Source organism: Melanerpes formicivorus, unplaced genomic scaffold, assembly GCF_026170545.1.
Source record: "Melanerpes formicivorus ecotype bairdi unplaced genomic scaffold, bMelFor1.0.p_v2 SCAF_10, whole genome shotgun sequence".
Classification (NCBI taxonomy): domain Eukaryota; kingdom Metazoa; phylum Chordata; class Aves; order Piciformes; family Picidae; genus Melanerpes; species Melanerpes formicivorus.
Genome location: NW_027142362.1, coordinates 9195891 through 9208280, shown reverse-complemented (window position 1 = coordinate 9208280; position 12390 = coordinate 9195891). Strand labels below are relative to the sequence as shown.

General features: G+C 42.4%; 1 protein-coding gene across 2 annotated transcripts in view; it reads right to left on the bottom strand.

Annotated features, from left to right (window-relative positions):
• The window catches only part of MAP2K5 (mitogen-activated protein kinase kinase 5), a 161287-nt gene that overhangs the window by 118743 nt on the left and 30154 nt on the right, over positions 1-12390 (bottom strand). For both annotated transcript variants that reach the window (XM_068143548.1, XM_068143547.1), the window contains exons 7-8: positions 11468-11516; positions 6173-6237 (exon numbers count right to left, since the gene is read on the bottom strand). In XM_068143548.1, the coding sequence (XP_067999649.1) occupies positions 6173-6237; positions 11468-11516 (114 nt within the window). The remainder of the gene's footprint in view (positions 1-6172; positions 6238-11467; positions 11517-12390) is intronic.

The following is a 12390-nucleotide window of genomic DNA, read 5'->3' as shown; positions in this document are numbered from 1 at the left end:
GGAAAGAGCAATATCAGCTGAGTAGGGCAGCAGGGCGGTACTCCATTCATGCTTCTGGTTTGCTGCCTTGGGAAAGCCCTTTCTATCTCTATTCACTCTGGGGAGACAGAGACCCCACAGCCTCTCCAGATGGACTGCTCTAGGGCTCCAGCATCCTCACACCAAAGCCCTTTTACAAGGGCTTGTGGTGACAGAACGAGGGCCAATGACTTTCAGCTGAAAGAGGGGATATTTAGATTGGATATTAGGAATAAATTCTTTACAGTGAGGGTGGTGAAACACTGGAACAGGTTGCCCAGGGAGGTCTGAGATGCTCCCTCCCTGGAGGTGTTCAAGGCCAGGTTGTATGGGGCATCAGCACCCTGGTGTAGTGGAAGATGTCCCTGCCCATGGTAGGGGGGTTGGAACTAGATGATCTTTAAGGTTTCTTCCAAGCCAAACCATTCTGTGATGCCTTGCTGACCCAAAGCTCCCCAAGCAACGATAAACTCCAGCTATTCCATCAAACAGAGCTGAATCACCTCTACCTCCCTTATTGTCATCCAGAGCTACATCTCCTCCAGAACAGACAACACTTTATCCCTGCTAATGTCGGAGAGGATCAGCAATACACTGTCAAGGCATCATTTGCAGGCTGCCTGGCAAGAAAGAGCAACTTCCCAGCTGTCTTGCCACACGCTATGTTTATCGTGCTAATGGGGCACCCCAAGGTTGGCTTGAGATAGGGAATAAAGAAACAGGCATATGCTGGAAGGTGCAACTCAACCAAATAACAAAATTGCTCCAGTAAATTGCTCAAACAAATTAAGTTTCCACATCTCTCCCTGTTTTCCCCAGCTCTACAATTCTTCTGGGTGGTACATCATCAACATCCACTTCTCTCCCAATTACTCAACTCAAAGTGAAGCCGTCTGCTTTAACAGTGTTTTGCTGAGATGAGAACTGCTTCTCCCTTTTCTTCCCTCTTCCCCAGAAGGTGGGTAACAAATTAATTATGGCATCATTGAGCCTTTATGTGTATTTCTGTATCCAGAGCACTACAGCTCACTGCTGTTGAAGACTCCTCTAACAGAATCTAAAGATTTCCAAACCATACACAACAACAGACACTTCAAAAACATCCCAGGCACCCATCCCCTAAACACAGCTCCTTCCTCCAGAAGCACAGAATGATCTGGGTTGGAAGGGGCCTCCAAAGGTCATCTAGCCCAACCCCCTCCGCAGTAAGCAGGGACATCCTCAAGCCAGATCAGGCTGCCCAGAGCCCTGTCTAGCCTCACCTTTGACACCTCACTCCTCATTTGCAGTACAATTGCCAATCAAGAACTAGAAAATATGGAATAAGAGAAAAAGATTCTTTTTGCTTCTATATAAAGGAAGGAAATCGTCGAGGGACTTCACAGAATAATTATTTGCCAGAGATCAATACCTCTACTTTGGAATCTTGAGGCTCAAAACAGATACAAAACTAAGGATTTTAGGTGTAAATCATTAAATGTAGCTACTCCTGAGACTGGCTGGTAGGGTGTCTACATCCCACTACAGACCAAACTGTTGATATTTCACTGGAGGAGTAGTCTTATCAAAACAGCCTCTTGGTAGGAAATCAGGCTGCAGAGAGAAATCTCCATCTCTGAAGACATTCCAAAGCTGCCTGGACATGCTCCTGTGTGACTTTCTTTAGGTGAACCTGCCTTTGCAGGGGGAATGCAGGATTGCAGTCAATCTCCAGAGGTCCCTTCCAAACCCTGTGATCCTGCGTAATCAGAAAGACTGTCAGAGAGCTGGAAGGTCAAGCATCTACCAGCAGAACAGTCTCAGGGTCCTCCTGTCAGGTCAAACCTCTGCAAAACAACAGCAGCTGAGATTCCTAAAATTCGTAAGACTGGACTTCTGATACTCCATGCTAAGTGGAAATCCCAGTTAATGAGGTAAAACTATCTACAGCAACTGGAAAGCAGAAGAGAAAGACTCTGGTGTGCTTTCAGACCTTGTTAGGGCAGATTTAATTCATCACTTTCTCGGCAATCTTGACTCAAGACACATTTCTTGCCCAGTATGCTCCAGGAGAACAAACAACCAGAAAGCAGGAATTCTTCAAAGCTATTTCTCAAATGCACAGTTTGGGGTTATAAGTATGGTCTCCCCTAGTTTGGAAAATATAAGCAATTTGAAAGCAAGAATCATTAACTGATTCTGTTCTTATCTCTAGTGGTTATTTCTTAATTAAGAAAACAGGGTATCAAAAGGTAGGGGGAAAATAGGAAGACACACACACAAAAAGAAGGAGGATTTTATAGCTGTTTGTTAGAACAGGGAAAACATTCAGATTCAGCAAGTTCTCACTAGAGATATCTTAATTAAGAAAATAGGGTATCCAAAGGTAGGGGGGAAAATAGGAAGACAAATAAAATCCCTTTCTTTTTTTTTGTTATAAGAACTGGGAAAACATTCAGATTCAGCAAGTTCTCACTAGAAATATTGCTATAAAGTATTGATTTTTTTTTTTTACCAGACTCAATTGACTGAAAAGTTGTTTGTATAGCAATATTGGCCAAGCCAATATAGTGGAACAATTTTGCTACACACAGTAATCAAGTGTATTTCTAAAGTATAATTATACTGTCATAAAAATAAAGCTAAGATACCTCTCCTCCAAGCCATAAACCAGCTGCAGCTGTAAAGAACCCAAATAAATGAAGGAACGTTTTCTAACTAAGCATAGTGTCTTCCAAAGACAACAAAAATCACCTCCCCCTTTAAGCCAGGGGGAGCATGAAAAGTGATCAATACTTCAATCTCAATAAACTATTTCAATAGTAGTTAATTCACGGGGAAAGAGAGGCTGAAAATTTTTTGCTCGGCGACCTGCGACCCGCGCTCTTGTTTGCTGAATGCTGATAATATATCATTGCCATAATGGATATGACTTAGGATAAAGAGCTGGAAAGAGAGGGGAAAGAAAAGGAACAAACAATAAAGATACCACACAGACACGCTGGTTCTTTAAGTTCAGATCAATACTACACACAGCCTCCTCCGAAACAAAGTGACAGCGTGGAATGGTGGAAGAAGGAAACCAGCTGAACATTTGCAATTAATTTTATTTGACAAATGTTCATTGATTTAATGGAATAAAATATATGTGGGCTGCTACCTATGACTACTGCAATCCAGCTACCTGTAAGTATTTCAGTTTGTAATTTCTTATTGGCTTTCTCTGGCACAGATGCTCCTTTGCCGAGAGAGAACAGGCTGCTCTTTATTTCTCTTTACTTTAAGGGCGATTGCTCCGACGTAGGAAGTTTTGTCTGTGATATACCCAAAGCACATCGCTGTGCTAAGTGCCACCTCCCTGCAACAAGGACAACCAGTAGCTCTTCAGGGATGAAAGGGAATTGGTACAACTCTTCAAACCAAGAGACAAATTTGGAATAACCTGATAGGAATCCCAGAACCCCAGCATGGTGGGGCTTAGAAGGGACTTCTGGAGGTTATCCAGTCCAACACTGGTGGCTAAAGCAGGGGCACCCCACAGCAGGTTGCTGAAGATCACAATGTCCAGGTGGGTTTGGAATCTCTCCATAGGAGGAGACTCCACAACCTCTCCGGGCAGCCTGCTCCAGGGCTCTGGCACACTCACACCAAGCAAGTTTCTCCTCCTGCTCTGATGGAACCTCTTGGGTTCCAGTTTGTACCTGGTGCCTCTTGTTCTTCCACTGGGCACCATTAAAATGTCTGCCTCCACCCTCTTGCCCCCTACCCTTTAGCTCTTGCTGAGCACTGAGCAGATCCCCTCCCAGGCTGCCCTTCTCCAGGCTCAACAGCCCCAGGGCTCTCAGCCTTTCCTCCTCACAGAGATACTCCAGTCCCCTCAGCATCTTCATAGCCTCCACTGGACTCTCTCCAGTAGTTCCCTGCCTCTCTCGAACTGGGGAGCCCAGAACTGTACACAACACATATTAGAAGTCAATTTGGGAAGGAAACCATATTTCATCTCTATAACCTGGTATTAGCCTTACAAAACCAGTCATCTCCAACTAGATCAGGATGCTCATGACCCCACCAAGTTTCACCTGAATGTCTCCAGGCATGAGGCCTCAACCCAGGCATTCTCTTCCAATATTTTTTCACCCTCATCGTGTAAAACTTCCTCCTTATGTCCAACCTAAATTTCCCTTGCTTCAGTTTCAAACCATTGCCCCTCATCCTATCACCACAGGTGTTTCTAAACATTCCCTTCCTGGCCTTCCTGTAGATTGCTGTAGTAGCTAGCTTGCAGGTGGCACTAAATTAAGCAGAGCATTGATCTGCTTGAGGGGAGGAAGGCACTGCAAAGAGATCTGAACAGGTTAGATTGATGGGATGAGGTCAGTGGAATGAGGTTTGACAAGCCCAAGTGCCCAGGCCTGCACTTTGGTCATACCAACCCCAAGCAACACTACAGGCTTGGAGCAGAGTGGCTGGAAAGCAGTCCAGTGAAAAAGGATCTGGGGGTACTGGTGGACAGCTGTGCCCAGGAGCCAGTAGTGTGCTCAGATGGCCAGGAAGGCAAACAGAATCCTGGCCTGGATCTAAAGCAGGGAAGTGATTGTGCTCCTGTACTTGGCCCTGGTGAGGCCACAGCTTGAGTAGTGTGCTCAGTTCTGGTTGGCACAGTATAGGAAAAACACCAAGGTGCTGGAGTATGTCCAGGCCGGTGAGGGGTTTGGAGGGCAGCTTGTACAAGGAGCTGGGATTGTTTACTGTGGAGAAGGGAAGGCTTATTGCCGTCCACAGCTGCCTGAAAAGAAGTTGGAGTAAGGCTGGTGTTGGTCTTTTCTCTCAAATGACTGGTGATAGGATGAGAGAAAATGGGTTTAAGTTGTGTCAGGGGAGGTTTAGATTGTACATTAGGAAAAGCTTCTTTACTGAGAGAGTGGTGAGGTGTCGGAAGAGGCTGCCCAGGGAGGTGGAGGAGTCACCATTGCTGAAGGTGTTCAAGAAGCTGTAAATGTGGTACTTCAGGATGCAGTTTAGTGGTCAGGGTAGTTTGGGTTATGGTTGGACTTGATCATTCTTTTCCAACCTTAAGGATTCTACGATTGTGTGAGATTTCTGAACGATGTTCCATCTGCAGGGCAGACCTGATTTCTGAAGAGTCCATTTTGTTCCTTTCAGGCTTTGAAAAGTCCACTTTCAGCAAACCTTCTGCAAGGAGAGTTGTTTTGTAACGCTGGCAGCCAATTAGGAGCTGAGCTAAATGCACTGTAGCTTTTAAACCATTTAGAAACCCCACAACACCAAAAAAAAAAACACCCAACCCAACTGTTAATATCAAAGTGAAAATGTCTAAGGTATAAACAAAATCATAATGGGATGCTGGGTTACTGTATATGGTAAATAGCTCTCTGGAGGAAACCTTTATTACTCCCTCAGGGCTTTCTTACAAAGTATGGATTTCTTAATTCCTAGTGGAATATTTTTCATACACCACTGCAGACTATTAAGTACCAGATATTACATTATGTAGTTTAAACTTTGCACTATGCATGAGAAAAGACTTTCCTGTTGAGAAAACTCTATCTCTGCTATTATCATCTTTACAATATTAAAATTAATACTGGCTGCAGGGTAGAAGCTTCACTGCCAAAATTTGGGGGAGTTTATCATTTAATATATTCATCAGCCTGCGTGCAAAGCTGCTGCTCAGAAGGGAGGGAGGGAAGTCACCGCAACAGCGAGAGGGGTATCAACTAATTTGGGATTGCTGGAGAACGGCAGCGCAACGCTGTCATCACCTCCCAGGACTGGGCTAGTGAAGGGCGTGGTAGAGCAGCAAGAATAATGGTATTGCAAATATTGCCAGCAATTCATTATGCTCCGGGACATTTCCAGTTCCACTTGTGAACCATTAACTTGTTACCCAGGAGGAATGCAGAGCCAAGTCTTAAAAAGATAATAAAAATGCAGCAGCCCTCACGGCACCCAAGAGCAGACACCTTGTAAATATGGAAAGAGAATTCTTGAGAAGTTGATACAGAGAATTACTTCGCCTTTTAATTATTCCCTTTTTTTTTTCCCCCCACCACAGAGCAGTGACAGGCCCTCCACCTCTCAGTATGAATCTGAAGGGAAAAAGAGCGTTGGTACATTTCATTTTCAATAATTTGCAGTGAAATTCAGCACTCACTTGTAGACTGTGCCTCCATTGCCATGACCGAGGATGTCTCGATACCGTATGTCTTGTTCATTCATCTCCACAAGAAAGAAAGAAAAACAAAAGAGATGTCATGCTGTGGATGGAAATGTCAAGGAAAAGCAACTCTAGGCCATAAACAACAAGCAGTCTGGGTCATTTCAAGTTCAGCTGCAAGAACGAGAAGATCAATACAACATTTGCTGTCCAATTTATAAAAGACGATACCAAGGGACAAAGTGATGGAAAGTTTAATGACAATTTGTTTGCCTGGGTCATTTCATTAAAGTTTGATAAAAGGTGTCAAAATGGAATGATATAATATAGCTCAAGAGGGTCAGGTCACAGATACTGATAGGAAAAGGGTCTCCAGAACAGCACATAACCAGAGCCAAAGTTGGAGGTGAATGGAAACAATCCAACAGAAAACTGTCATCCCAAGTATGGCCAGAAAAGTTTGTGATTTATTCTGGAATCAGGATAATTGATACTAATGGAGTGACAGTTCTGTCAGCAGGATTCCTTCACAGGGCTTCATTTGTTATCTTTTAACTAAAGCAAATACTCTGAAATTAAAAAAAAAGACAGTCTTGGGTTGCTAGCCAATGAAAATAATTTTCTTTGAAGTACACAACTAGTCCTCTGCCTCAATCTTTCTCCTCTCTGGGACAACTCTCCAGATGGGCTGATATCCTCAGATATTAGTGCAGAAGCTTGATACAAGCAAATGCTGGAATTTGGGATCCTTCTCACATGGATTTTATAAAAGCTTATTAAACATCACCTTGCTGGAGGAGCAATTAAAACATGAAACTACAGTTCAGCCTTCTCCTGTACAAATAGCTGTACTATTCTTCCAGCTAAATCACCTATTAGGAAGAATAAAAGTCCCTACAGATGTTTTTTGGGATGCCTGTGTATAGGCATTGAAATAAAATATTTTAATGGGTGTAAATTGTGGGCTGCATACATTTGCTGCTCCAAAAAGATCCCCTCCAACTCCTGAGCATTTGAAATAACAACTGCCTGGGGAAATCCCACTCTTAAAAGACATTTTCCTAGGAATCTGCAACCAAACCATTAGTTCATTCTTATCAACTATTTCTATTGGATGGGACAATCAAGTTAAACATGTTGGATGAGGCCTTGAGCAACCCAGTTTAGTGGAAGGTGTCTCTGCTCGTGGCAAGGGGTTGGAACTAGATGATCTTTAAGGTCCCTTCCAACCCAAACCATTCTGTGATCTTCTATGAGTTGGAATGGCTGCTATAGACTCTGTCATTTTTGCCTCCGTGTGTGTTAAAATGCATGGAAAAAAAACCCTTAATGCTTTGTCTGATCTGCTACCACTGATGTGATTAGAGCCAGGTCCCTGGGCAAAAGCAATCCCTTGGATTAGAAATCACACAAGCATGTCTGAGATAGCTTCAGATTAGTGATTTCAGGTACCACCAGCACCATGACAGCCAGGCAGAGCTTGCCACCAGCCAACTATCTGCATTTATCCATCTTCTGAGATGGCTTTTCAAATTCATCAGGGACACACGCCCTTCAGTTACTCAGCCATCTTTAAGCATAGGACGTCAGTGAAGAGAAGAGCAACTTTGCCCCTGGCGTCAACTGGAACAAGTAAGTGATGGTAACAAGCTGAAAGGCCCTAAAGAGTCAATACTCAGCATGTCTTACAAACAGAAAATGGAATATCTTAATTGATTTTAAACCATCTGGATTAAGGACAGAAGTTCTGAACTCCAAACTTTGTGTTCCCTCCTTTCACTACCCAACTAAATTTCCTTGTTCCACACAGGAAATGCTTCTCCTCTATATATTTCTTCCAGCAAGGTGAAAAAAATGTCTGAATTCTAAGGCAATCTGAAATACCTCAAAGCAGAAGTTGCCTCTACATTATTAGCTGTTTGTAGTGAAGCCTGGGCCAGGTATCTTAATATGGTATGAAGTGGCCCATTCAAGTATCAAAGTTTCTGATGAAAATTAAAGCTTATTTTATTCCTGAAAGACATCTTGCTCACTGCATCAATCAGAAAATGCAAATAAGGAGAGGAAAAAAGACCAACCCTCACCTCATGAGGAACAGTAATTCACAAGTGGGCATTAAAATAAGGAAAGAATCTCCTCTTGATCCCATGCTCCAAACAATTTCTCTCAGCCTGCAGCACTCGTTCATTTGAAGCACACACTGTGTTTAAGGGGTTCTGCTCTTCTAAGCTGGAGGACTTTAATTCTCCAGTCTTTGAGGTAACAACAAACATCCCTCTCCTACATTCACAGCAATGTTCATATAAACAAAGCTCTTGGGAGGAATCAAATGAATCCACAAAGCCATGAGCAGACTTGTATCTTTGCTTCTTGCGGCGGGGGGAAAGAATTTTTTGCAGCTACACAAGTTATAAGCAACAAATTGAGCAGAACCAGAGCCATGAAGTGTATTCTCTCGTCTCTGTTTTATGCTAACTGGTAAAAGAGGTTATTTCTTCATGCCAGTCCCTAAAAAGCAGTAGTAGGATCACCTCCAGCTGCCAGCCTAGAACCATTTCTTATCTTGATGCACAAAGAGCAACCAGCAACCCAGGGTGAAATAAGGAAGGCTGGGGTGGAGCAAGGATCTGCCAGCGGCCGATAGGGAGATAAAGTGTGATTTACTGGCTCAAATAAAGATGCCAAAAACCATGGGGTGATTTATTTATTTTACTGGGAATATGGGATTCTCAATCATAAAATGATAACATAATAACAATGAACTCGACAGTAAGGACTGGAATATTAAACCTGCAACCCCAAGTTTGATCGGATGCCAATGTTAACAGGATTATTGAGATAGCAAAGCAGGCTTCAATTACGGATCAGCAAACAAAACATCCCTTGCTTATACCTGCTGCTTGGGGAAGAAATCACTGCCTATCTCTTATAAATCATTAAAACCAAAATGTTCAATTAATCCTTATTTTCTATGCAGAGGCCTGAGAGCAGCAGAGTCCTGCAGCCCTACCTTTGCTTTAGGAATCGAAGCAATAATGGCTTCAGAAAGCAGTCACACTCTATGAGCAGACAATTGAAGAGATTTAGTAAATCCCACTTTATAGAGCAGAGACTAATCGGAAAACACGAGCCAGTCAAATGTTTCTTATGAACTGTTGACACTATATCAATGCTGAATCAATTGGTGGCATTTACTCTGAGTGACAGAAAAGAAATAAATATTTATATCGCATCACCTATATCAATGAACCCAGGCAGAAAGCTATTTCTAACCTGTCAATATTTGATTATCTTGAAGAATCATGTCCCCTTCTGTTAATGATTAATATGAATTCCTTATTAAGGCTAAATGGATACCACTAGAAGAATATCATTAGGAATGCCTGAAAGCATTGACTGTCAAAAGCTAATAAAAAATAATAACCCAACCTGTATTTAAGTAATGATAAGTGTGACTTAATCCCCACAAAAAGGGGAGAAGTTGAAGGTACAGCTGGAAACCTGCTCCCAGCTACAACTGGAAACCTCTTTCCAGCTACAGATCTGTGATCAAGTTCTGCAGAACACGATACAGCCTGACAACAAGAATTTTCCCTTGGCAGCATAACTCCTGGAAGAGCAGGGAGAATAAAAGAGTGTTAAAACTGATTTGGAATAGTTGTGGGGTTTGGTTTTGTTTGTTCTTTAAATGGGTTCAACTAACATTTTTTAATATCACAGTAAAAGTTTGGGTACTTTTAGACCTTTTTGAAATCCTGCTATGCAGGCAAGAAGATGTAAGAACCCATTGCAGAGCACACCAGACACTAATTTCTATTACTCAGAATAAATAAAGTGCCACATACACCTTATGGATTCAATCACAAAAAGATGGCTTTCACCCACCTCCAGTAATTCTCCTTTAAATAAATTTAGCAATCCTGAAGCAATTACCAACTTCATTTTGAAAGTTCAGAAGCCTGCTGCTGGTGCTCACATCACTTTGAGTTATCCAGGGAAAAAAATAGATTGTTTAGCTGTGACTTTGAAACATTAACAGATCTACCTGGCAGGAATCTGTGAATATTAAACTAACTCTGCACGTAAGGAATGCTGACAAGCTTTAAAATACAATCCCAAGCTGTATTCAAAGGATTCAAGTCCCAAACGGGCAAGGCTGTAACGCAGGGCTGTTCAACTCCCATTTTCAAGGGGCACTCTCATCTATTAGACCCCAATGTTACAGGTGATACTGAAGGACAAGCGTGAAGACCAGCCTTTATCTTCTTGACACGCTCAACTACAACTACTTGATTCATGAAATGCCAATGAGGCTTGGAGAGGTCATTGTGTGAAGGCACTGAATACGCATCTGAGATAATTAAGATTTCAGCCTTCGAAACATGGAGGGGAAGTGAACAGCAGTTAAGAAAATCAATAAGAGTCTTTTATTTGCAGTGACACAGATGTCTCAGTCAATAGAGCCTAATAGGCAAGCTTGATCGCAATGGACAGGTGCCTGCCTCCAAGGCTATCAAAGGGCTTTCACTATGACAAACGTTAAAACATATTTATGTTGCTGCTGAAGAATCTGGGATTCTTTGGCGGTAGTTTAATTGCATGGTGTATATATTTAATGCCATTACACTCCTCCTATGCTCAGCTCAAAATGGGTAAGAAAAGATTGCTCTGTTTGTCCGAGACATCCACTTGTCCATCAATTGTTACAGTAAGTCTTTTACTTTGGGGTACCAGAACCTGAATGTCTGGAGCAGGAAGACCAAGTAACAAGACAGATTCCTACAGCTTTGGGGTTTTGGTTTGGTTTAGTTTAGCTATTTGGTTGGTTGCTTTTCTTTAAAGAAGCTACAATATAAAGAAATCCAAACAGCACAGAGTGATTCCTAGTAACAACCTGCTAAATATTTAAGCCTCTGCTTGCTGCCCTAAAAAATACGAAGGGCATTCTAACTGAGCAGTTGACTTAGTTATTCAAAATTGATTAACTTTCCTCCCTGAAATTGTGGCAGCAGCGCAACATGTGTGAGGTACTTCAATCCATTTGGAGCTGAATCTGATTAGCACATTTTGAGAAATGGGAAGCAAATTGCTATGCCAATCACAGTGAATCAGGACACAGAACTCATTCATATCATGAAGGTTTTGATGGTCCCCCCAGTTCTGTATTAAAAGAACACATTACAACTAAATGAGCAGTAAGCATCTCTCCACCTCTTTGTGGCATGCCAATCACTGCAGCATTAAGTGGTAACAAGATGTGCGTGGAGCCAAGGCTCAATTCCAGGTGCCTACCTGGCCATTTGCAAGTATTTTCTTCAGCTCTGCAGAAGACTTTTTTAAGCTGGAAAAACAAAACAACAACAACAAAAAAAGAGGCAATTAATTTTAATGACTTTGCTATTTCACTCTATAAAACCAAGTGAAAACATAAGAAACAAGCCATCAAGTTAAGTTCCCAGTTACATATTCTAATGGATTTAGCTTTAGCAGTGCTGACTGATGTTTGGTATAGCTGCTCCTCAAAGTGCAGACAGCAGAAATGAAGAAGCAATGAACATTTAAGAAAATCAATATATTTTTCACCTTTACAAACCAGCTTTCTTTAGAGACCTGACTAAGCTACCCTCTGAGATACAGCCTATTGTTTGTCAGTTCAGAGAAGAAAAGAAAATTAAGATACCCTCACACAGCAAGTGTTTAAAAAAACCAGCAGGAAAATAAGGTTCACATCTAGTTTTTAAGTGACTTTACTTTCACAGAATCACTATGGTTGGAAGAGACCTCTAAGATCATTGAGTCCACTGTTAACCCAGCACTGCCAGGTTTCTACTAAACAATGTCCCTCAGTACCACAAAGTTTTGAAAGCCCTCTAGGGATGGGGACTCCACCATTACCCTGGGCAGCCTGGGCAAATGCTTGACCACTCTTTTAATGAAGACATTTTTCCTGATGTCTAACCTAAACCTTCCCTGGTGCAACTTGAGGCCATTTCCTCTCATCCTATCACTTTTTCCCTAGGAGAAGAGACCAACCCCCACCTGGCTCCAACCTCCTTTCAGGGAGTTGTAGAGTCAGGAGGTCTCCCCTCAGCCTCTTTTTCTCAAGGCTGAACAACCCCAGGTCCCTCAGCTGCTCCTCCTAAGATTTTTCCCTAAACCCTTCACCAGCTTCACTGACCTTCTCTGGACCCTCTCCAGTCTCCCAATGTCCTTCT